This window comes from Schistocerca cancellata, chromosome 4 (assembly GCF_023864275.1).
Source record: "Schistocerca cancellata isolate TAMUIC-IGC-003103 chromosome 4, iqSchCanc2.1, whole genome shotgun sequence".
NCBI classification, from domain to species: domain Eukaryota; kingdom Metazoa; phylum Arthropoda; class Insecta; order Orthoptera; family Acrididae; genus Schistocerca; species Schistocerca cancellata.
The window spans coordinates 201,413,905-201,440,317 of record NC_064629.1 but is presented as its reverse complement, the minus strand read 5'-3'; the positions used below and the strand labels follow the sequence as shown (position 1 = coordinate 201,440,317).

General features: G+C 46.2%; 1 protein-coding gene and 1 pseudogene across 1 annotated transcript in view; one reads left to right on the top strand and one right to left on the bottom strand.

Moving 5' to 3' along the window:
- The window catches only part of LOC126183531 (uncharacterized), a 1,031,760-nt gene that overhangs the window by 369,706 nt on the left and 635,641 nt on the right, over positions 1-26,413 (bottom strand). The window contains exons 13-14 of the mRNA XM_049925600.1: positions 14,809-15,019; positions 11,612-11,792 (exon numbers count right to left, since the gene is read on the bottom strand). Of these exons, the coding sequence (XP_049781557.1) occupies positions 11,612-11,792; positions 14,809-15,019 (392 nt within the window). The remainder of the gene's footprint in view (positions 1-11,611; positions 11,793-14,808; positions 15,020-26,413) is intronic.
- On the top strand, positions 9,808-9,925 carry LOC126185583 (5S ribosomal RNA; annotated as a pseudogene).

The following is a 26,413-nucleotide window of genomic DNA, read 5'->3' as shown; positions in this document are numbered from 1 at the left end:
TATACACAATACTGGTGACTATTTTTTTTTATTGTGATTTTGATCACCTTATACACAGGCGGGCTGGCAGCAGCATATTACGCCGCTCTTCAGCCTTGAGTGGTACAATAAGTATTGCATATAGGTGGCACAGAGAATACAATTAAAACGGCGGGCATAAACTGGAGACACTAAAAACAAAAAAACATGGAGCCGTTCACGCTGGACGAGAAATATCACTAACACTAGTTGACACGGCGCGTGGGGGGGGGGGGGGGGGGGGAAGACAGATGCGATAGGCCAGGCGGAGAGCATGGCGTTCAAGGATTTGGAGGGATTTATAAAAGGTAGGGGGGGGGGGCGGAGATCCAGGCCGGATGGGCGTAACAAAGGATAGGGTGGATGAGGGATTTATAGGTGCGGAGTATGGTGGAGGGGTCCAGGCCCCCCGTACGGCCGGAAAGGAGCTCGAGGAGACGGAGTTGGGAGCGTGCCTCGGCTTGGATTGTCCGGAGATGGGGAGTCCAGGAGAGGCGACGGTCGAGGGTGACGCCAAGGTACTTAAGGGTGGGAGCGAGGGCGATAGGACGGCCATAGATTGTGAGATAGAAATCAAGGAGGCGGAAGGAAGGGGTGGTTTTGCCTACATTGATCGCCTGGGTTTTGGAGGGATTGACCTCGAGCAACCACTGATTGCACCAAGCGGTGAACCGGTCAAGATGGGATTGGAGAAGGTGTTGGGACCGCTGCAGGGTGGGGGAAAGGGCAAGGAAGGCGGTGTCATCGGCAAACTGGAGAAGGTGGACGGGGGGCGACGGCGGCGGCATGTCCGCCGTGTACAAAAGGTACAGAAGGGGAGAGTGGACGGAGCCTTGGGGCACACCGGCGGAGGCGAAAAAGGTGTAGGAATCTGTGTTATGGATGGTGACGTAGGAAGGACGGTGGGAGAGAAAGGAGCCGATCAGACGGACGTAGTTAATGGGAAGGGCGAAGGTTTGGAGCTTGAAGAGGAGACCAGAATGCCATACGCGGTCATAAGCACGATCGACGTCCAGGGAGAGAAAGATTGCGGAGCGACGGGAATTAAGCCGGTCGGAAAAGAGATGAGTGAGATGAAGGAGAACTGGTGACTACTTTGAAGCTCATTAAAACTTTGAAACACATATATATCTTGTACGAGCTGTAAATAAATAGTTGCCTCTGTTAAAGTTCCAAACCTCGTATACGCATTTGAATCAATAAAGCAGATGATGTTATAAAAACAGCAATGCGATTTTTCATTACGAGACTGACCATTATTACTAAAAGTTGATAATTACGTAGTTTTCCAATGAAACTCGGAACCGCTTCCCTGGATTTCCAGCGTTTCACGCTGGCAAGGCAGCGTCATCTGCCGGGTGGGCAGATATGCCTCGCCTGTGACAAGAGATGCCACTCGCAAGAAAACATTATGTCCCAGACCGTCAGCTACTTACACTGAAGAGCCAAAGAAACTGGTACACCTACCTAATATTACACGTAGGGCCCCCGCGAGCACGCAGAAGTGCCGGAACACGACGTGGCATGGACTCGACTAATGTCTGAAGTAGCGGTGAAGGGAATTGATACCATGAATCCTGCAGCGCTGTCCATAAATCCGTAAGAGTGAGATGGGGTGGAGATCTTTTCGAACAGCACTTTGCAAGGCATCTCAGATATGCTCAATAATGTTAATGTCTGGGGAGTGTGGGGGCCAGCGGAAGTGTTTAAACTCAGAAGTGTGTTCCTGGAGCCACTCTGTTGCAATTCTGGACGTGTGTGGTGTCGCATTGTCCTGCTGGAATACACAATGGACACAAATGGATGTAGGTGAGCAGACAGGACGCTTTTGTACGTGTCACCTCTCAGATTCGTATCTAGACGCATCAGGGGTTCCATATTATTCCAACTGCACTCGCCTCACACCATTACAGAGCCTCTACCAGCTTAATCATTCCCCTGCTGACAACATGCAAGGTCCATGGATTCATGAGGTTCTCTCCATAGCTGTACACATCCATCCGCTCTACACAATTTGAAACGAGACTCACCCGACCAGCCTACATGTTTCCAGTAATCAACAGTCCAATGTCGGTGTTGACGGGCCGAGGCGAGGCGTGAAGCTTAGTGTCGTGCAGTCATCAAGGGTACACGAATGGGCCTTCAGCTCCGAAAGCCCTCTTGATCATGTTTCGTTGAATGGTTCGCACGCTGACACTTGTTGATGGCCCAGCATTGAAATCTGCTACAATTTGCGGAAGGGATGCACTTCTGTCACGCTGAAAAATTCTCTTCAGTCGTCGATGGTCCCGTTCTTACAGGATATTTTCCGGCCGCAGCGATGTAGGAGACCTGATGTTTTATCGGATTCCCGATATTCACGGTACACTCGTGAAATGGTCACTCGGGAAAATCCCCACTTCATCGCTACCTCGGAGATGCTGTGTCCCATCCCTCGTGCACCGACTATAGCACCACGTTCACACTCATTTAAATCTTGATAACCTGCCATTGTAGAACATTAACAGATCTAACAACTGCGCCAGACACTTGTCTTATATAGGCGTTGCCGACAGTAGCGCCGTATTCTGCCTGTTTACATATCTCTGTATTTGAATACGCATGCCTATACCAATTTCTTTGGCGCTTCAGTGTAGAACAACCAAAGTAAGAAAAAAAGTATAATTCCAAGCAACTATTAAGGTTGGAAGGGCATGCCCCCTACGCTAATCTAAACTTAACATGGGCGGATCCACCTCTGAACCTCACCCTGGAATGTGGGTAGATCCACTCCCGAACACTACCTCAGACCATAAAGTGGTTGGATCCACCCAGGATCTGGGGTAGGGCTGAGAGGTGGATAGGCCCATGTTAAGTTCAGGATAGAGTCGGAGATACCCTCAACATGCACGACCGATATTAACAGTTGGTTGGCATTACCTTTTCTACTTCGGGTGTTCTGTGCAGTTACCTGGGTGGGACGCAATGTTTGCTCAGGAGTGACATCTCGCATTAAAATGATACTAAGGCTCATATTTTAACATCTATACACCTGAAAACCTCTTCCCTGAGTAGGCGTTTTTGTAGTGTAGAATAACATTAAGTGTACAAAAAACACATGCACGTGGCTTTTCTTACAAATCTTATAAAATACCCAATTATACATACATCCTCCTTACTACAGAAGATGGTATTAAGCCACTATTTACTACCCCATGGTGGTGTTAGCTATTTTTCATACTAATAAACGGGATAGTTTTTTACAGTGTACTCCATGCCAGATGCTTCTAGGGCGGTGTAAACTGCCGAACAGTGTTCTGCAATGTACTACATTTAGCAGCTAGTCGTTTGCTAAAGTGGTGGAACCTTAATTTCTATATACATATAGAAGTAAGAGTTGATGAAGTCCAGCCAAGAAGTAACGTGTTCCGTCTTCCTATAGTTTTACTTATAAGAAGTCTTCCAATGAAAACATACGAAACGTGGTAACAACATGAAAGTTGTGTGTATATAATTTGGTAGATAATTTTCTTGTTTTCGGATGTCTTAGAACGCGCATGTAATATCATTGTATTGTATCATTCTGTAATGTGCGCACAGTCTTGTCAGAGACGCTGCCCTGCCCGGAAACTAGTCAGATCATCTTTGTTCTGTGAAGATGCGCGGTTGTTAAGTGTTGATCGCTAGGAGAGGGGATAGAGAGCTGTACTGGGGTGTCGTGGCGGTAAGCGTGTACAGGAAGGACGCAGAACATGGTGCTCTTGGAAATTATTTTATTGATCTGATGGAAAATATTATTATTAAAAAAGGAACATTAGCATTATGTGCTGAATGTTATGGATTTACTAAGATAGATACTGTTTTGAGAAGATTGAGATTTAAGGTAACGACTGATGATATTTTACTTTTTTGCGGCAGCATTTACTTAAGGCATTCTTGGTTCAACACAGACATTCAAATCAGGAATTTCTTGCTTTTTTATCAAGTTTTGTCACAGTCAGTGCTAATAGATTTGAAAAGACAAAAATAATTTAATCATTAATATGAGGACTCCAGTGTTAGAATAAATTTTCATGTTGACTTGCATTTTCATATGTCTCCAATGTTGATTTTGAGTACACACATGAAAAAAAGTTTTGCAGCGTACCGGCTCCCAGAACTCCTGAAGGTAGACGTTGACTGGGGATATTGTATCACAGACACAGTGCCTTTGACTGTTCAGAGATGTCACTGAACCCGCCCAAAGGTGTAAACAACCATGTGCGAGCAGCGCCTATTAGACGGAGCGGGTCAGACAGCCGATCGGCTCTAGCCATTCCACCAGGAAGGAGGTACACGGCTCGTGTTGTCTGTAGTTCATCCATGCATAGACGGTCAATACCGCGGTTCGATCGTGTCCGCATTGTTGCTTTGTGCAGGAAGGGCTCTCAACAAGGGAAGTGTCCAGACATCTCGGGGTGAAACAAAGCGATGTTATTCGGACATGGAGGAGATGCAGAGACACAGGAACTGTGGTGCGAGACTTTTCTCCAAACATTCATGGCGGGGTCCATCTTTGCAACCACGACACCATGCAGCGCGGTACAGATGGGCCCAACAACATGCCGAATGACCGCTCAGGATTGGCATCACGTTCTCTTCACCGATGAGTGTAGCATATGCCTTCAGCCAGACAATCGTCGGAGACGTGTTTGGCGGCAACCCGGTCAGGCTGAACGCCTTAGACACAATGCGCAACGAGTGCAGCAAGACGAAGGTTCCCTGCTGTTTTGGGGTGGCATTATGTGGGGCCGACATACGCCGCTGGTGGTCATTGAAGGCGCCGTAACGGCTGTACGCTACGTGAATGCCATCCTCCGACCGATAGTGCAGCCATATCGGCAGAATATTGCCGGGGCATTCGTCTTCATGGATGACAATTCGTTCCCCCATCGTGCACATCTTGTGAATGACTGCCTTCAGGATAACGACATCGCTCGACTAGAGTGGCCAGCATGTTCTCCAGACATGAACCCCATCGAACATGCATGGGATAGATTGAAAAGGGCTGTTTATGGACGACGTGACCCACCAACCACTCTGACGGATCTACGCCGAACCGCCATCGAGGAGTGGGACAATCTGAACCAACAGTACCTTGATGAACTTGTGGACAGTATGCCACGATGCATACAGGCATGCATCAATGCAAGAGGACGTGCTACTGTGTATTAGAAGTACCGGTGCGTACAGCAATCTGGACCACCACCTCTGAAGGTCTCGCTGTATGGTGGTACAACATGCAATGTGTGGTTTTCATGAGCAATAAAAAGGGCGGAAATGATGTTTATGTTGATCTCTATTCCAATTTTCTGTACAGTTTCCGGAACTCTAAGAACCGAGGTCATGCAAAACTAAAAAAGTTGTGTAATTGTAATTTGCAATGAAATATTTTCTTATTGTTTACTAAACTTTCAATCGTGAAAGTTTTTAACTGGAACAGCGTCAAGAAATTTTTTTTAGAATAATTTTTTGAAATACAGTTTCTTAAGAAGAATTTTTGTCTTGAGATTAACTCAGATCATCCTTCGTCATGATGAACATTCCTTATGAAGTGAGATAAATTATGTGAGAACCAAATTTGTACTGCATATATTTAAGAGATCGCATTGCGCTACCGCGATTCTCTGTATTTTGTAGAAACTGTGATCAGCTCAAAAAATAAGATGCACCCATTGTTTTTCTTCTACGAGAGCGGGTTTTGTATTTCACATGCCCAATTAACAGCACTGAGTTTAATTATTCTCATTAAAATTCAGTGTCATTATTTTTTGTAACAGACAGTGTAGGTTCATTTATTTACATTCTCGCAGTCATATTTATTTTTCATTCTCACAGAAAGATTTGGTTCTTAATACTGCAAACGTGAGGTTAGCTTATGTACATATATTTTTTCTTTATGAATGGAATTTTTTTGGTATGCAACAGCTTACTTTCTAAAGACACCATACATTCAGAAAGAGACAATCCAGAAGTAAAGCAAACAGGTGCAAATCACGTAATATTCTTTATCTTTTTTATTAATTAAGATAACTTTTAATTGGCGGCTTTCCTGCAAGGATAGGGCGTCGGCGAATTTTCTGTATCAGATTAAGTGCACTGTCCCCGCCTACCATTTGCTTATAATTTTGCTTTTTCCGCTGCGCCATTTTCTAACCGTTTGTATTTCTTTACAGCTTAATGGGATAGATTTTGTATTTTCTTCATTTGTTGTGATTTTTTGTTATTGCCGCTAACTTGCCGCATATTACAGGGAATAGCAAGTCGCGAAGCACTAACATCACACACAAAAACAATACGCAAAATTTGATAGATAAAGTACATTGATTTCAGATGATCAGCTGTCAATAAGACCGAGTCTAATTCTAACGTAACAATGCATGCTGCTGCTGTTTCCTTCATGAATAGTCAGCCTAGGTTGATACAGACACTCCACAGAACACAGATAGCAACATTCTTGCCAATATCAACATTTCTTTCAGTGATGAGCCCCAGCATGTTAGATTAAATGGTGTGGATTCTGCTCAGTCGGACAGTAACGCTACACGGACGCTGAATATTTTTTTTCAGAAACTACAGACGTTACTGAAAACACAGACGAACACTCAGTTCATCACCCAACGAATATTACGAATTCTTTACAGAATAATGACCTTGGACCTCTGCTTCAGCAGTTATTACAAGAAAACAAAAAAAAAAAAAATACTAGCAAATCTCTTGGTTCGTGAAACCAAAAAAAAAAAAACATCGATCTACTCAAAGCGAATTTAAGTGGAGGAATTAAAGCAGTTAAAGAATGTCACTACAAGGATCGTAGAAATTGCAGCTACACAGACACTGTTACAAGAATAGTTTTCTCAAAGAGAGACTGAGGTTGTCGAAAAATTGAAGGAAATCACAGACAGATATCGCAAACACCTGGCTTTAATTAATTAAAAGCTTAACAAGATAGTTCCTAGCGCTGCGGTTACGAAATTGCGAAGGAAGACACAAAAGGATTTGGAACAAATACAACATTTAGAAGCAGAAACAAAACAGGTTGACTTCAGTACAAAAGAACAATTCGACACTCTGAAAGCAGAGTTACGCAAATTACGCAAATTGTGTTAGACGCAGACGATCATTAAGCGAGGTGCCACAGTGGTTAGCACACTGGACTCGCATTCGGGAGGATGACGGTTGAAACCCGCGTCTGGCCATCCTGATTCAGGTTTCCCGTGATTTCCCTAAATCGCTTCATCCAAATGCCGGGATGGTTTCTTTGAAAGGGCATGGCCAATTTCCTTCCCCATCCTTCCCTAATCCGATGGGACCAATGACGTCGCTGTTTGGTTATCTCCCCCAAATCAGCCAACCAACCAGCAGACGATCACTGTGATGACACACAGCCAATAAGTTTTACTGTTACGTAAGAAGAGATAAGCAACTCTGACAGAAGGCAGATTATTATTATGCAGAGCCTGTGAATGAGTATCTCAAAAACGGCGAAGCTGGTCGAATGTTCACGTGCTACTGTTGTGAGCATCATCGGAAAGAGGTAGGAGGACAGTGAAACTACCACTGGGCGCTAAATGGTTGGAGCAAGTCAATAAAGCGTTGGTCCACTTCTGGTCCTTATGGAAGCAGTTATATCTCACGCAGGATACGGTAGCCGATGCTAAGTGACCAGTTTTCGTCCACTGGGCGAGTTCATTCGTTTGTTCGGAAGGGGAGGGCTATAAGTGTTTTCCATCTTTCGGCCGGTCAGCGATGACAGAATCGAAGCGCGGACCCTGCGATCTTTCTCAAACGATTTTACAGAAACTATTAGGCAAAAAATTTCATTTATGCTTTACTGATAGCTTTATATGTCAGGTTCATGATGACGTGCCCATCATTTTGTTAACGGTCGTAGATACTGTGATATTTACGCGAAAATAAGACACTGTGCGAAATTCGGAAAAGTGTGCAATGAAACACAGGAGGTCGCTATTATTTTGCGTTTGGTACATATTATATAACGTGTTGTTGCGTATGAAATTTAGCTACCATATTGGATTTTTCTTTAGTCTTCGGTAGAGATACCTATCTGTCACCATTCTTGAGAATATTGAACTGATCTAGCACATTCATTTGCGATCGCGCCGCGCCAGTGATAAAGCCAGAGTGAAATATACAAAACATTCCTTATATTTCATAAAAGGTTTCAGATATCCCTTCATGCTTTATGTCTTCCCCAACGGCGATGTCATCTTTCAGCAGTATAACTATCTCGGAGCCAGAACCGTGCTACAGTGGTTTGAGGAGCATTATAGTGAATCCACGTTGAAGTATCGGCGACCAAACTCGGCTGATGTAAATCGTATGAAACTCGTCAGGGTCGATATCGGGCGGTATTACCGCGAACGCAAATCAGCGACCCGTTCTTTACGTGAATTACATGACCTGTGCGTAGACATCTAATGAGACATACCTCCACAAAGGGACTGATGACATCAGATGTTAAGTCCCATAGTGCTCAGAGCCATTTGAACCATTTTTTGAACCTCCACAAACCTACCAACAAACTATCGGATCCCTGATACGCAGAATCAGTGATGTATTTCTTTCTAAAGACGGACAAACAAGCTATTAAGCATGTCGTCATAATGTTTTGCCTCATCTGTGTATACAGTTGCGGCTGCCCCATGCGAAGAGGCCGGCCGCTGTGACCGAGCGGTTCTAGGCGTTTCAATCCGGGATCGTGCTGCTGCTACGGTCGCAGGTTCGAATCCTGCCTCGGGCATGGATGTGTGTGATGTCCTTAGGTTAGTTGGGTTTAAGTATTTCTACGTCTAGTCTAGGGGACTGATGACCTCAGACATTAAGTCCCATAGTACTTAGAGCCATTTAACCAACCCACACGAAGAACACTTTGCACAAAACACGGCACTTGATTTCTCGTAGATGAGTATATCCGATGTGGTCGGAGTCGCAGCTCAACTTTACGTCATAGTGCCGCTTTTCTTTTGCATTCAGTGAATCCATATACGGGGTGCGTATCGGCCAACTCTTGATCACTAAACCAGTCCACAGTACTGCTCTGTATCACTGTTAATGCACAACTGACACTGCCAGAAAGCAAAAAGCTAGGTAGAACCGAGCAATACTGAATACAAACTTGAGGGCAACATATTAAAGAGGGCATTACTGTTCCAGATTTAATTTTCATTATGCAGCGGAGAGTGCGCTGATGTGAATCTTCCTGGCAGATTAAATGGTGTGTTGGCAGAAGAGCCAACACCGTGTTGCTAGAGGAGGCCTAAATGCACGCGCTTAAGCTCACGCAGACTGGCGTGAGGTCTGGAACAGTTAAAGGAGTTGAGTCTAATAAATAAAGTACGAAGCTCTTGGAATACTTAACTTTAATCCATAATTGGAAGACATCGCTCTTGTTGATACATTAATAATCTCAATATAAACTGGTAATGGCGCCTTGCTAGGTCGTAGCAAATGACGTAGCTAAAGGCTATGCTAACTATCGTCTCGGCAAATGTGAGCGCTATTTGTCAGTTCCATCTCTAGCAAAGTCGGCTGTACAACTGGGACGAGTGCTAGGACGTCTCTCTAGACCTGCCGTGTGGCGGCGCTCGGTCTGCAATCACTGACAGTGGCGACACGCGGGTCCGACGTATGCCGATTTAAAGGCTACCACCTAGCAAGTGTGGTGTCTGGCGGTGACACCACATTAAAACTGTGTGCCAGACCGAGATTACCAGTGCTCACAGGTTTACTTCCACCAGTAACTCTTCTGCCAACGGCCTTGCCGCAGTGGTAACACCGGTTCCCGTCAGATCACCGAAGTTAGGCGCTGTCGGGCTGGGCTAGCACTTGGATGGGTGACCATCCGGTCTGCCGAGCGCTGTTGGCATGCGGGCTGCACCCAGCCCTTGTGAGGCAAACAGAGGAGCTACTCGATTGAGAAGTAGCGGCTCCGGTCTCGTAAACTGACATACGGCCGGGAGAGCGGTGTGCTGACCACATGCCCCTCCATATACACATCCAGTGACGCCTGTGGTCTGAGGATGACGCGGCGGCCGGTCGGTACCTTTGGGCCTTCATTGCCTGTGCGGGAGGAGTTTTTAGTTTTTAGCAACTCTTCTCCTACCTTCCCAACTTCACAGAAGTTATCCTGCGAAACTTGCAAGACTAGCGCTCCTGGGAGAAAGGGCATTCTGGAAACAATCTTGAAACAATCCTGCAAACAATCCCCTGTGGCTAAGCCATGTGTCTGCAGTACCTTTTCTTCCAGGAGTGCTAATCCTGCAAGTTTCGCAGGAAAAATCCTGTGACGTCTGGAAGGTAGGAGAAGACGCAATGGCGCAAGTACAGCTGTGAGGAGAAGTGCTGACGCGTGCGTGGGTAGCTCATTTGGTAGAGCACTTGCCTGCGAAAGGCAAAGTTCCCGAGTTCGAGTGTCGGTCTAACACACAATTTTGATTTGCCAAGAAGATTCATCTCAGCGCACTCTCCACTGCAGAGAGAAACTTTCATTCTGGGAACATCCCCCAGGCTATGGCTAAGCCACGTCTCTGCAATATCCTTTCTTCCAGGAGTGTTAGTCCTGCACGTTTCACAGGAAAATTTCTGTGAAGTTTGGAAGGTAAGAGAAGAGACACTGGTGGAAGTAAAGCTGTGAGGATAGGTTTTGAGTCGTGATTAAGTAGCTCAGTTGGTGGAACACTTGTCCACACGAAAGGCAAAGTTTTCGAGTTCGAGTCTCGGTTCGGCACACAGTGTGAATATCCCAGGAAGTTTCATATCGATACTACTGTTGTCAACAGTAGGTACCGCAAGCGAATGTAAGGAAGACAGACACGGCATAACGTCGACATTTGCACTGTTGTACATTATTTTCCCTACGATACGGATACAAAACTAACTGGAGCAAGCCGGCCGTGGTGGCCGAGCGGTTCTAGGCGCTTCAGTTCGGAACCGCGCGACTGCTACGGTCGCAGGTTCGAATCCTGCCTCGGGCATGGATGTGTGTGATGTCGTTAGGTTAGTTAGGTTTAAGTAGTTCTAAGTTCTAGGGGACTGATGACCTCAGATGTTAAGTCCCATAGTACTCAGAGCCATTTGAACTGGAGCAAGAAACCAAACGAAATGCAACAACTTCATAACGAGCCGCCAGAGACCACGGATCCCTGTTACCAAAATACTCGGAAGGTATCCCTGAACGACCTCTGAAGATTTGTCAGTTTAGTTTGGTTCATCCTGTATGTAAGGCGGAAGCTGCCAGTGTCCGCCGCTCGTGGTCTCGCGGTAGCGTTCTCGCTTCCCGAGCACGGGGTCCCGGGTTCGATTCCCGGCGGGGTCAGGGATTTTCACCTGCCTCGAGATGACTGGGTGTTTGTGTTGTCCTCATCATTTCATCATCATCCCGGAAAGTGGCGAAATTGGACTGAGCAAAGATTGGGTAATTGTACGGGCGCTGATAACCACGCAGTTGAGCGCCCCACAAAACAAACCAAACATCATCATCATCGGAAGCTGCCAGTTGTTAAAGCGTGCAGAGAGTGCGGCATAAAAGAATTCTGAAATGTGTGTGACGTACATCTGTCGTTGTATGAGGTTCTGCCAGACAGCCTTGAGCTCCGGCGTCGGAGCCCTGAGCACGATGGTGCGCCTGCGGATGTTCTTCTTGGGATGGCGGCTGAGCTCCGGGCCACAGCCACCCACCGCAGGGCTGGCCGCGCCCTCCGCGTTGCCGTCCAGCAGCAGCCGGAACTCGGTCGCTGTCACACATGCACACAAACACACTTTCCATACCACCGGCAGCAAAAATGTAAGGCTCTGAGAACACACCTCCGTCTCTAATGCCAACACAAATATATAAATCATGATTTGTTCAACTACAATTACATTGTCTATATTTCTAAATGGGTTCCCAGGTTCATTATTTTCAGTATTTCATATAACTACTGGGCGAAATTAAAAAAAAATTAAAAGACCGTCATAATCTACTCATTGAGAAATATAATCTTACTTTAAAGGACTTCCTCAGAAACGCAAATGTTATACACTACTGGCCATTAAAATTGCTACACCAAGAAGAAATGCAGATGATAAACGGGTATTCATTGCACAAATATATTATACTAGAACTGACATGTGATTAGATTTTCACGCAATTTGGGTGCATAGGTCCTGAGAAATCAGTACCCAGAACAACCACCTCTGGCCGTAATAACGGCCTTGATACGCCTGGGCATTGAGTCAAACAGAGCTTGGATGGCGTGTACAGGTACAGCTGCCCATGCAGCTTCAACACGATACCACAGTTCATCAAGAGTAGTGACTGGCGTATAGTGACGAGCTCGGCCACCATTGACCAGACGTTTTCAGTTGGTGAGAGATCTGGAGAATGTGCTGGCCAGGGCAGCAATCGAAAATTTTCTGTATCCAGAAGGGCCCGTACAGGACCTGCAACATGCGGTCATGCATTGTCCTGCTGAAATGTAGGGTTTCGCAGGGATCGAATGAAGGGTGGAGCCACGGGTCGTAACAAATCTGAAATGTAACGTCCTCTGTTCAAAGTGCCGTCAATGCGAACAAGAGGTGACCGAGACGTGTAACCAATGGCACCCCAAACCATCAGGCCGGGTGATACGCCAGTATGGCGATGACGAATACACGCTTCCAATGTGCGTTTACCGCGATGTCGCCAAACACGGATGCGACCATCATGATGCTGTAAACACAACCTGGGTTCATCCGAAAAATTGACGTTTTGCCATTCGTGCACCCAAGTTCGTCGTTGAGTACATCATCGCAGGCGCTCCTGTCTGTGATGCAGCGTCAAGGATAACCGCAACCACGGTCTCCGAGCTGATAGTCCATGGTGCTGCAAACGTCGTCGAACTGTTCGTGCAGATGGTTGTTGTCTTGCAAACGTCCCCGTCTGTTGACTCAGGGGTCGAGACGTGGCTGCACGATCCGTTACAGGCTTGCGGATAAGATGCCTGTCATCTCGTATGGTCGTGTGTGATTGAAATAATGTATTATGTGGTAAGTTTGTTGGAAGTCCCCAAGTGCTCTCATTCTCAAATACTAGATGAATACAGTCAGGGTAATTTGCAGGTTGTTAGTTACACTACCTCAAGATATATTCACGGTTCCTAACTACACTACTGGCCGTTAAAATTGCTACAACACGAAGATGACGTGCTACAGACGCGAAATTTAACCGACAGGAAGGAGATGCTGTGATATGCAAATGATTAGCTTTTCAGAGCATTCACACAAGGTTGGCGCCGGTGGCGACACCTACAACGTGCTGACATGAGAAAAGTTTCCAACCGATTTGTCATACACAAACAGCAGTTGACCGGCGTTGCCTGGTGAAACGTTGTTGTGATGCCTCGTGTAAGGAGGAGAAATGGCTACCATCACCTTCCCGACTTTGATAAAGGTCGGATTGTAGCCTATCGCGATTGCGGTTTATCGTATCGCGACATTGCTGCTCGCGTTGGTCGAGATCCAATGACTGTTAGCAGAATATGGAGTCGTTGGGTTCAGGAGGGTAATACGGAACGCCGTGCTGGATGCCAACGGCCTCCTATCTCTAGCAGTCGAGATGACAGGCATCTTATCCGCAAGGCTGTAACGGATCGTGCAGCCACGTCTCGATCCCTGAGTCAACAGATGGGGACGTTTGCAAGAGAACAACCATCTGCACGATCGGTTCGACGACGTTTGCAGCAGCATGGACTATCAGCTCGGAGGCGATGGCTGCGGTTACCCTTGACGCTGCATCACAGACAGGAGCGCCTGCGATGATGTACTCAACGACGAACTTGGGTGCACGAATGGCAAAACGTCAATTTTTCGGATGAATCCAGGTTCTGTTTACAGCATCATAATGGTCGCCTCCGTGTTTGGTGACATCACGGTGAACGCACATTGGAAGCGTGTATTCGTCATCGCCATACTGGCGTATCACCCGGCCTGATGGTATGGGGTGCCATTGGTTACACGTCTCGGTCACCTCTTGTTCGCATTGACGGCACTTTGAACAGAGGACGTTACATTTCAGATGTGTTACGACCCGTGGCTCCACCCTTCATTCGATCCCTGCGAAACCCTACATTTCAGCAGGATAATGCACGACCGCATGTTGCAGGTCCTGTACGGACCTTTCTGAATACAGAAAATGTTCGAATGCTGCCCTGGCCAGCACATTCTGCAGATCTCTCACCAACTGAAAACGTCTGGTCAATGGTGGCCAAACAAGTGGCTCGTCACAATACGCCGGTTACTACTCTTGATGAACTGTGGTATCGTGTTGAAGCTGCATGGGCAGCTGTACCTGTACAAGCCATCAAAGCTCTGTTTGACTCAATGCCCAGGCGTATCAAGGCCGTTATTACGGCCAGAGGTGGTTGTTCGGGGTATCGATTTCTCAGGATCTATGAACCCAAATTGCGTGAAAATGTAATCACATATCAGCTCTAGTATAATATATTTGTCCAATGAATACCCGTTTATCATCTGCATTTCTTCTTGGTGTAGCAATTTTAATGGCCAGTAGCGTACATCCATTTTTGTAATAAATATAGATAGTAGTCCGTGGGAAGCTATCTGACTATAGGCCAGTCCTACCGATGCGGATCATTCTGACAGCCACAGAAGAATGTCAAAAGCTCAGATGAACCCTCATACTGTCAACATTCTCAAAAACTTACTCTGTATCTGCAAATGCTATGTAGGCATGTTCAGTATAGCAGTGTCTAGACAAATGGTGATAGGTACCTTTTTTCCTGATATTGAAGCACGCCTGCGAGACGGAGAGGAGCGGGACGGGCTCCTCAGTGACGAAGAGGACGCGGTCTCTGGAGACGGTGGCAAGCAGCAGCAGGTCTGAGAACAGCAGCGCCCAGAAGGGCCGCGTAGACCGCCCCTCCACCCGTGTCAGGTCGCCGCCGAAGATCCATTGCCTGCCCGGAGAGTTCAGCGCGAACGGCTGCGGGCCGAACAACCAGTTGCTTCAGCGACACCTATCTCAATCAACTGTTATTCAGAATCATATTCTAGGAAGGGAAAGTAGAACCGCCAGGATAGCCGAGAGCTCTAACGCGCTGCTTCCTGGACTCGGGTACGCGCGCTGGCCCCGGATGGAATCCGCCCGGCGGATTTACGACGACGGCCGGTGTGCCGACCGGCCTGGCTGTGGTTTTTAGGCGGTTTTCCACATCCTACTAGATGAATACCGGGCTGGTCCCCACGTCCCGCCTCAGTTACACGACTCGCAGACATTGGGAACACATTCACATTATTTCACGATTTACACTAGACGCAGACAGCTGGGATACACAAGTCCGTCCCAGGGGGTATGGGCTGGCGGCAGGAAGGGCATCTGGCCACCCGTTAAAATTAACCATGCCAGATCCGTACTTAACCCTGCCGACCCTGAGCAGAGTGCGGGATAAAGGCAGTAGTAAAAGAAAGAAAGAAAGATTCTAGGAACAGAAAGTACTCACGGGAAAAGCCGTAGAGAAAGTGCTTACCTTACAGGGGACTATGAGGAGTACGAGAGAAGTAATGACTAATTTTTTATCTACAAAAATTTTTAATTTTTCAAACGACCAAATTGTCCCCTTCAAAGGGCTTTCCTTCAGCAGCTATACACCGGCGGAGTCGTCATTCCGAGTCGTTGACAGCAGCACTGAAAGGCTTCAACTTGTAGGGCTTTTAACATGTCGACATAATCTTTTGAATGTTCTCTAGAGTCCCAAAACGACGTTTTCAATTTCGGGAAATTTCAATTTCGGGAAAAGAGAAAGTCATAAGGACTCAGATCAGGTGAACAGGGGGACTCTAGAACAACATGAATGTCTTTTGAGGTAAAAAATTCCGTGGTGGAAGTGGTCTTTGGACATGGAGCGTTATCATGACGCAGTACCCACTTGTTTGGAATGTCTGCTCTCACGCGATTCACCCTTTTCCTGAGCCTTTCAAGGATATCATTGTAAGACACTTGATAGTTTGTCCTGGAGGATCAATCTCACAAGAGCATGCAAGCGTTCGACGTTTTAGTTCGTTTTTGTAGTTACAAGTCCCTCTGAGTGAGGTTCACCTTAACGTGTTCTCGACCTTCCAAAAATGATGTGCGCCAACGAAAAATTTTAGTTCTTGATAAGAAATGTTCCCCACAGACCTGCTTCAACTTCTCCAAGATCACATTCGTGGATTCCCCAAGTTTAACACAAACTTGATTCCATAACATTGCTCTAAATTCCGCTGTTGCATTTTCGTAACACACAACAAAAACACAACTTCGTTGATGGCGCTCTCAAAAATCACATGTTGACTGTACGGAGCTGAAACTCGGACTGAGCCTCTGGAAGGGATGAACACACCGGTCTACACAAGTAGAACAACACAGCGTTGCCAGATCGCTCGCAGTGATATCAGTCTCATTACTTGTCTCACACACCTCGTACATCGTAAAATAATCACATTCCTTGAACTAAAAAGAAAAAGTGCTATTCAATGACAGACTGAGACATTGTCGGCTTGCCCTCGTGCTTTAAGTCGTGTTTCTACACAAAATTCAAGTGACGTCAGTCGAGTAGTGTCACCAATGTTGCATCTGGAAAAGACCCATGTTCCAGTTCTGCCACGCGACTATAGGCACTTTTTGCCATGTCACCAAAAGTTAAAGTTGTTTTAACTTTCTCACGCCACTACCCTCCCTCCACTATCGATTAACATTGTTCGACTGCTCCTCAGAGAGATCAGAAAGGAAGGAAGATTAGGGTTTAACATCTCGTCGAGAAAGAGTTCAGCAGAGACAGAGCACAAGCTGGGATTGTTTTATTTAAGGATGGGTGAAGAAATCGGCCGTGCCCTCGCAAAGGAAGCATTCCGGCATTTGTCTAGATCAGGGGAATCACAGTGAGATGAAGGAAGGGATGGGGGGAGGAGTGAGGTCGTATCGGTTCACGGTGATCGTGAAACCTTCTGCCACCGAAAGAATATTTTGCTAGAAATTTAACATGTTTGCCATTTTCTAAGTTTCTCAGGTAACCTTCAGAAACTAAATTCAAGGGGCTTCAAAAAGTAAGTTACCCATTATTATGGTACGTCAAGTACTTTTATTGACTTCTGCGCTATACTGCAGACACTGTCACGTGACACTGTTTTCCAACATAGTCACCAAGACTTTGTAAAGAGTGGTAGGAACGCTCTACTAGTCGTTAGATTCCTCGACAACACAAATCCACTCACTGGGCACACAGCCATTAGACGACTGCTGTGTAAACGTCCTCGTCGTTGGAAAATCTCTTTCCTCCTGATGTTTTTCCTCGATTGCTTGGACATTGTCCTGCGTGGTCCATTTAGTGGATTTACTTCCCGATCAGCATCACCCACATCTGTGCGGCCTTAGTCAAATTGATGACACCATTTCACAAATGCCGGACGTGACACTGCATTTGGCCCATATACCGCCAGAATTTCACGGTGAATCTGTGTACGATTTAGGTGTTTTGTCCCGCGTACTTCAACTGTGGACTACGTTTCTACTTGCCACGTCATTTCACTTCCACACTGTGATTCACCTCTTACCTGCAACACAGCAGAACTGTCCATGCACGAAACCCAGATCACGTACAGTCTTCTCACAGTGCGCCGTTCTCGTTGCGCAATGGTCTTAGCGTGGGACGACACTGGTAACTTTCTTTCTGAAGTCCCCTCTTAGCATGAAAATCAAGTCGTGAAAGTGGCACTGTAATCTGGAAAATTACAAGCTATGTTAAACGCAAGATGTCTGTCCAGTCACATTAACACGACCATATGTGGAAAGCCTGAATAACCACCTGTTGCAGCGCGCGCACACGGCTTTGAATCTTGCAGGAAGAGAGTCAGTGAGATTCTGGGAGTTACCGATAGGGATGTGGTGTCTTCTCGGTTGAGAAGGCAGATTCGTACTTGTATTGATCCACTGTGCCTTCCACCCAGCGAATGCCACGAAAACATTCCTCAGACTATAACGTTCCCTCGTCCTTTCCTTTCGGATGTTTAACGCCGTACTCGCTGACGGCCATCTGACCGATAGACCACAAAACGTGATTCACCAGCAGAGGCCACCTGCCACCACTCAGTGGATGTCCAGCTGCTTGCAAATTCCAGCTTTCGTCGCCGATGGACAGCAGTCAGCGTAGATGAATGAGCGAGGCGCCAGCTGCAGAGGCCCATAAGCAGTAATATTCGCTGAAGACATGATGTTGGTAGCCCCTTGGTTGATGTGGTCGGTCAGTTGTTCAACACTTGCGCGTCTATTCGTATGTACTCATCTCCCAGCCGTCGTTCATTTCTGTGATCTATGCCCCATGGTGCCTACGCCACAGTTGCCTCAGTGCCGGTCTTGGATTGTGCCATTTTTCGGAGCACAGTATCCCTTAACCACGGCTGCACGCAAACAGTTCAGAGGGTTAGCCGTTTCGGAAATAGTTCCACCTTAGACCCAAAATCGAATGATCATGTCTATTTGGACGTCAGATAAATCGCTCGGTTTCCGCATTATGGCAACGTACACCGTTTGCCGTCCCCCCCCCCCCCCCCCCTTTTCCAACACGCTTTATTACTCTCCACTACTAGTGTTGCCATCTCTCGTCTGTGAGTGGTTATTGTTCGTTGACACTGAACACAGGCGGTGGTCACAATAATGTGACTAGGCCGTTTAGTTTCCAGCTGTTCTCCTGACTGGCTGCAGAGACATTGCATTCGGGGAAAGGGGCCCGTACCTGCTGCCGATAACAAATCCGATACGCTTCGTAAATCTGCAGCTGGAGCTGAGGAACGACAAAAAGTTGTGCAAAGCAAGACACAAGGGGAAAGGCGCTCGCATAAGTATAGTCTGAAGACCCTTGTTCAAAATTGCAGTACTAAGTGAAACAATAGTGAGTGCACTCTTAATTTCTTATCGTGTAAATTACAACATTTCCTAATCTGTGGGAGTCTGCAGCAGTTACAGTTCTTAAATCTATTGCATGACATGCAATTTTTGAATGCATCTAAAAAAATGCACCACGCATCGTTATTATTATTTAAATCTTAGGTGCCTGTGGTTTGTTAAAAGTGGGGGGACCGAAAATTACATTTGTGGTTAGGGAAAACTTTGACTCGTCCTATCTCCCAGGACCCATCTCTGGATTCGAGTGCGCGCGCGCGCGCGCGCGCGCGCGTGTGTGTGTGTGTGTGTGTGTGTGTGTGTGTGTGTGTGTGTGTCCAGAGCTTGAATTTCTTGATATCAACAGTGTGTCTGTTTTCGTCGGACGTCGCAACAAACGCGTGAAAGAATGATTTATTGAGAATAGCATGATCGCCATTTTGAAGTATTCTGTTTTCTACATATATACGCGGAATAAATTGCTCTTTTAGAGTAACTTGTATTACTTTATTTTACACGTGTAGGGAATTATTGCAATGTTACCGAGGTAATTAGTTTGAACTGGATATATATTTAATGTTTTATCTCTGCACTCTCTATTAATATATAAAACTGTGAGCGTTTTGTGCTCTGTGATAATATCACACCAATCATCACTACAAAACTGAGTGCAACTTAACAGAAGAGTGTTACTCTCCTTCTGTGAGTACTTTTTGCCGGCCGCGGTGGCCGTGCGGTTCTAGGCACTTCAGTCCGGAACCGCAGGGCTGCTACGGTCGCAGGTTCGAATCCTGCCTCGGGCATGGATGTGTGTGATGTCCTTAGGTTAGTTAGGTTTAAGTAGTTCTAAGTTCTAGGGGACTGATGACCTAAGATGTTAAGTCCCATAGTGCTCAGAGCCATTTTGAGTACTTTTTGTTTACAAACTTGCTAGCTGTTACGAATTTTATCACTTGTCATATGAGTGCATGAATACAAATCTACGGAACTGAATGTAAACGAGATTCGTACCATCTGATCTTCATATAATTTTAGTTACCTTGTGGATGAAAAAGCATAAGTCGTTAATTAATGTCAGAAAGCCATTCGAAGATTTCCAAACATCACAGTTCATTCCATACTTGGAGGGAATCAAAAACTTGCACGTAGTCAGAAACTTTCATTAACTGCCGATAGTACAGAGTGATTCAAAAAGAATACCACAACTTTAAAAATGTGTATTTAATGAAAGAAACATAATATAACCTTCTGTTATACATCATTACAAAGAGTATTTAAAAATGTTTTTTTTTTCACTCAAAAACAAGTTCAGAGATGTTCAATATGGCCCCCTCCAGACACTCGAGCAATATCAACCCGATACTCCAACTCGTTCCACACTCTCTGTAGCATATCAGGCGTAACAGTTTGGATAGCTGCTGTTATTTCTCGTTTCAAATCATCAATGGTGGCTGGGAGAGGTGGCCGAAACACCATATCCTTAACATACCCCCATAAGAAAAAATCGCAGGGGGTAAGATCAGGGCTTCTTGGAGGCCAGTGATGAAGTGCTCTGTCACGGGCTGCCTGGCGGCCGATCCATCGCCTCGGTTAGTTGACGTTCAGGTAGTTACGGACAGATAAGTGCCAATGTGGTGGCGCTCCATCCTGCTGAAATATGAATTGTTGTGCTTCTTGTTCGAGCTGAGGGAACAGCCAATTCTCTAACATCTCCAGATACTGTAGTCCAGTTACAGTAGCACCTTCGAAGAAAAAGGGACCAAAAACTTTATTGGCTGAAATGGCACAGAAAACGTTCACCTTAGGCGAGTCACGTTGATACTGAGTTGTTTCCCGGGGATTCTCAGTGCACGCTGAACAACTGTCGTCGATTCACTTCTGCCGTACTCAATAACACAAAAAGCTTTCTGTTGAGCGGTCGCCATCTTAGCATCAACTGACGCTGACGCCTAGTCAACAGCGCCTCAAGCGAACAAATGTACAACTAAATGAAACTTTATAGCTCCCTTAATTCGCCGACAGATTGTGCTTAGCTCTGCCTTTTGTCGTTGCAGAGTTTTAAATTCCTAAAGTTGTGGTATTCTTTTTGAACCACCCTGTATATTTAGAGGCTCATAACGACAGTACATCTAGGTGGCAAAAGTTCAAATGGTTCAAATGGCTCTGAGCACTATAGGACTTAACATCTATGGTCATCAGTCCCCTAGAACTTAGAACTACTTAAACCTAACTAACCTAAGGACATCACACAACACCCAGTCATCACGAGGCAGAGAAAATCCCTGACACCGCCCGGAATCGAACCCGGGAACCCGGGGTGGCAAAAGTCATGGGGTACTATCTAACTTTGTGTCGGACCTCTTTTGCAGCAGCTCGACGTGAATTAGACTCAGCAGATCGTTGGAAGTCCCCTGCAGAAATACTGAGCCATGCTGCCATCCATAAGTGCGAAAGTGTTGCCGGTGCGGGATTTTGTGTACGAACTGACCTCTCGATTATGGCCCATAAATGTTCGATGGGATTCACGTCTGGCGATCTGGGTGGACAAATGAACCACTCGAATTGTCGAGAATGTTCTTGAAATCAATCACAGGCCCGGTGACATGGTGCACTGTCATCCAAAAAAATTCCACCGTTGTTTGGGCTGTGAATGGCATCCAAGTAATCGACCATAACCATATACAGTTAATGATCGGTTCAGACACAGGCCATTCCATGTAAACACAACCCACACCATTATGGAGCCACCTCCAGCTTGCACAGTGCCTTGTCGCCAACCTGGATCCAGGGCTTCGTAGCGTCAGCACCGAACTCGAACCATGTATCCAGGTCACTGTTTTCCAGTCGTCTAGGCTCCAATCAATATAGTTACGAGCCCATGGGAGGCGCTGCAGGCGATGTCGTGCTTTTAGCAAAGGCACTCGCGTCAGTCGTCTGCTGCTGTAGTTCATTAACGCCAAATATGGCCTCACCGTCCTAGCGGATACGTTTGTCGTACGTCCCATATAGATTTCGACGGTTATTTCACGCAATGTTGCTTGTTTGTTAACACTGATAGCTCTAAGCAAGCGCAGCTACTCTGGGTCGTTAAGTGAAAGCCGTCGGCTATTGCGTTGTCCGTGGTGAGAGGTAATGCATGAAATGTGGTATTCACGGCAAACTTTTGTCACTGTGGATTGTGGATCTCTGAATATTGAATTCGCCAACAGCCTTGCCGCAGAGGTAAGGCCGGTTCCCGTCAGATCACCGAAGTTAAGCGCTGTCAGGCTGAGGTAGCACGTGGATGGGTGACCATCCGGTCTGCCGAGCGCTGTCGGCAAGCGGGGTGCACTCAACCCTAATGTGGCAAAACTGAGGAGCTACTTGATTGAGAAGTAGAGGCTCCGGTCTCGGAAACTGCCATACGCCCGGGAGGGCGGTGTGCTGACCACATGCCCCTCCATATCCGCATCCATGACGCCTGTGGGCTGAGGATAACACGGCGGCCTGTCTGTACCGTTGGGCCTTCATGGCCCGTTCGGGAAGAGTTTAGTTTTTTTTACAATATTGAATTCCCTAAAGATTTCAGAAATGTAACCTCCCATGCTTCTAGCTCCAACTACTGTTCCCCGTTCAAAGTTTTTTAAAATTCCCGTCGTGCGGCCGTAATCACATCGGAAACCTTTTCACATGAATGACATGAATCGAGGTGTTGTGGGTTGGCAGGAGAGCCAACACCGGGTACTAGAGGAAGCCGAAAGGCACGCGTTTTAGCTCTCGAAGGCTGGCGTGAGGTCTGGAACAGGACAAGGAAATTAGACTTTAGAAAAACGGACGTAGCTGGTGGAATACTTAACTTTAATCCATTAATGGTGAACGTCTCTCTTGATGGTACATTATTCATAATATCAATAGTAACTGGTAATGGCGCCTTGCTAGGTCGTAGCAATTGACGTAGCTGAAGGCTATGCTAACTATCGTCTCGGCAAATGAGAGCGTATTTTGTCAGTGAACCATCGCTACCGAAGTCGGTTGTACAACTGGGGCGAGTGCTAGGAAGTCTCTCTAGACCTGCCGTGTGGCGGCGCTCGGTCTGCAATCACTGATAGTGGCGACACGCGGGTCCGTCGTATACTAACGGACCGCGGCCGATTTAAAGGCTACCACCTAGCAAGTGTGGTGTCTGGCGGTGACACCACACAAGGTATAGCGTATACCTTGTGTACGCGATACTACCGCCATCTGTATATGTTCATATTGTTATCCCAAGACTTTCGTCAGCTCAGTGTACAATTTGCACATAAATGTCCTTAACAAATCCTGTCCTCCGCCTGAAGGTTGGTCTGAACACAGCAGTGCCTTACTAGGCACGGGGCTAATGCAAGTTGAAAGCCGTTGTTGTTTTGTGACCGAGAGAGGTGGCACAGTTGATAGCACACTGGACTCGCGTTCGGGAGGACGATGGCTCAAATCCCCGTCCGGCCTTCCACAACTAGGTTTTCCATAACTTCTCTAAATCGCTCCAGGCAAATGTTACATGCTTCCTTTAAAAGGGTACGGCCGATTTATATCCCTGATCCGAGCTTGTGCTCCATCACTAATGACCTAGTCGATGGGACGTTAAACTCTAACCTTGCTTTTACTGTTTTGCCTCCTTCTGAACACTGAACTGACTTACGCAGTAAGTCATTAACGGACCTCCAGCTTAACTTGGACTAGGAGACTGGGTGGAAGTGTCAGTCTGAAGATTGAACCGCAAAACTTTTGATATACAGCCCAACACATGCTTACGTACTGAGTCACACTTAAATGTCTAGTAAAAATTTGAGTCACAGGAGAACTTACGTAGGCTGTAGCCATCGTAGTTTAGGTTTGAATTAACTGTCTGTTGTTGGGTCATGATACTATACACGTCAATTACAAGAGTCACTGCATACTTTTCAGAAGAATGAATTAATGGAATTTTACTTTTATTCACTTCCATAAATTATGATAACTCAAAATTTTGTACAGCTTAAGAATAGAATCTTCATGGTCATCGATTTATTTATACCCGCAAGTTACTCCTGCACGTCATTCACTACGGTATCCAATATTTGTTCGTTCATTTCTCGTCCTCTCTAGAACATGGAGAGCCTTCTACAATGTGGAAGAAGTCAAGTTACATTAACCAAAGCCGCAATCGGGCAATGAAATAAATTCAATACTGACAAACGAAGAATTTGTACCGGACAGGGACTCGAACCTGAATCTCACGCTTTACGCGAGCGGTCGCCTTAAGCGCTTCGGCTATCCGAGCAGGCTTCACTTCCGAAACAACAGACACCACTCATATAAATTTATGCCCATTGTCGGTAATTAACGATCATTCAGTGCAGATGCTCTCTTCGTCCGACCTCTTGCAGGAATCAGCGTGAGGTTGCGAGCAATGAGGGTAATGGACAGGGGACGCTACGCATGTTTTGTGCGACAAGTTGGGAATTTGGTTAGGACGTAAAGCGTGCTCGGATAGCCTAAGCGATTAAGGCTATCGCTCGCGTTATGTGGGAAATCCAGGTTCGAATCTAGGTCAGGCAATAATTTTCACTTGTTGCCATAGAATTTATTTCAACGCCTGATTGTAGCTGGTGCCGGAATTTCAATTACGCCGTGTATATGCAGGGTGAGTCACCTAACGTTACCGCTGGATATATTTCGTAAACCACATCAAATACTGACGAACCGATTCCACAGAACGTGAGGAGAGGGACTAGTGTAATTGTTTAATACAAATCATACAAAAATGCACGGAAGTATGTTTTTTAACACAATCCTACGTTTTTTTAAATGGAACCACGTTAGTTTTGTTAGCACATCTGAACATATAAACAAATACGTTATCAGTGCCGTTTGTTGCATTGTAAAATGTTAATTACATCCGGAGATATTGTAACCTAAAGTTGATGCTTGAGTACCACTCCTCCGCTGTTCGATCGTGTGTATCGGAGAGCACTGCAACATACATCGCGTTTCTACAGAATGATCTGCCAACGTTGCTCGAAAATGTCCCACTGGAAACGCGTCGACGTATGTGGTATCAGCATGATGGTGCACCTGCACATTCCGCAATTAACACTAGGCTGACCCTTGACAGGATGTTCGACGGGCGTTTCATAGGACGTGGAGGACGCATAAATTGGCCAGCCCGTTCTCCTGATCTTACTCCTCTGGACTTCTTTCTGTGGGGTACGTTAAAGGAGAATGTGTACCGTGATGTGCCTACAACCCCAGAGGATATGAAACAACGTATTGTGGCAGCCTGCGGCGACATTACACCAGATGTACTACGGCGTGTACGACATTCATTACGCCAGAGATTGCAATTGTGTGCAGCAAATGATGGCCACCACATTGAACATCTATTGGCCTGACATGTCGGGACACACTCTATTCCACTCCGTAATTGAAAACGGATACCACGTGTGTACGTGTACCTCACCCCTCATGGTAATGTACATTTGCGTCAGTGAAAAAGACCAATAAAAAGGTGTTAGCATGTGGACGTAACGTGCTGTTCCAGTCTCTTCTGTACCTAAGGTCCATCACCGTTCCCTTTGGATCCCTACGTAATTCGGTGCTCTCCGATACACACGATCGAACAGCGGAGGAGTGGTGCTCAAGCGTCAACTTTAGGTTACAATATCTCCGGATGTAATTAACATTTTACAATGCAACAAACGGCACTGATTACGTATTTGTTTATATGTTCAGATGTGCTAACAAAACTAACGGGTTCCATTTAAAAAAACGTAGGTTTGTGTTAAAAAACAAACTTCCGTGCATTTTTGTATGGTTTGTATTAAACAATTATACTAGCCCCTCTCCTCACGTTCGGTCTGTGGAATCGGTTCGTCAGTATTTGATGTGGTTTACGAAATATATCCAGCGGTAACGTTAGGTGACTCACCCTGTATACGTCTGCGGGATCTGTCCGGAAGAACCCACACCACACATATAAATAAAGATATCTAAATAATGGAAACCTAGTGTGTACAGTCACCATAAACTTAATACTACTCTATCTGATCAAACGAATCCGGCAACCCCTTTGTAAGAGAAACTAACTATTAGAGGTCACGGGTTATTAGGGCGGGCCGGCCAGTGTAAAAGGAGGTAAGGAGTACTGTGTCGTCTCTAGAGCCACCGCAGACACTGATTTAGATCGCGCCCAACAGGATCTTGCTTCTCTGCTGGTTCTTATTAACCAAGTCGGCAACAGTCAAGCCGGTAATGCCAACGCCGCGGATGCTTCGTCACGCAAGCGAGTTGCGTCACCTACGCGACAATTTACCTTCAGCAATCAGGCGCTCACCGATGTGTAATGCTCTCTAAGGGCCAAACGCACCGTAAAATTACGTCAACTGGTCGCCTGAAGACCGTCGAGCCACTACAGACGAAGGATTCTTCAGATGCGGTGACTGAAGGGGACGTACCAGCATATCAGGA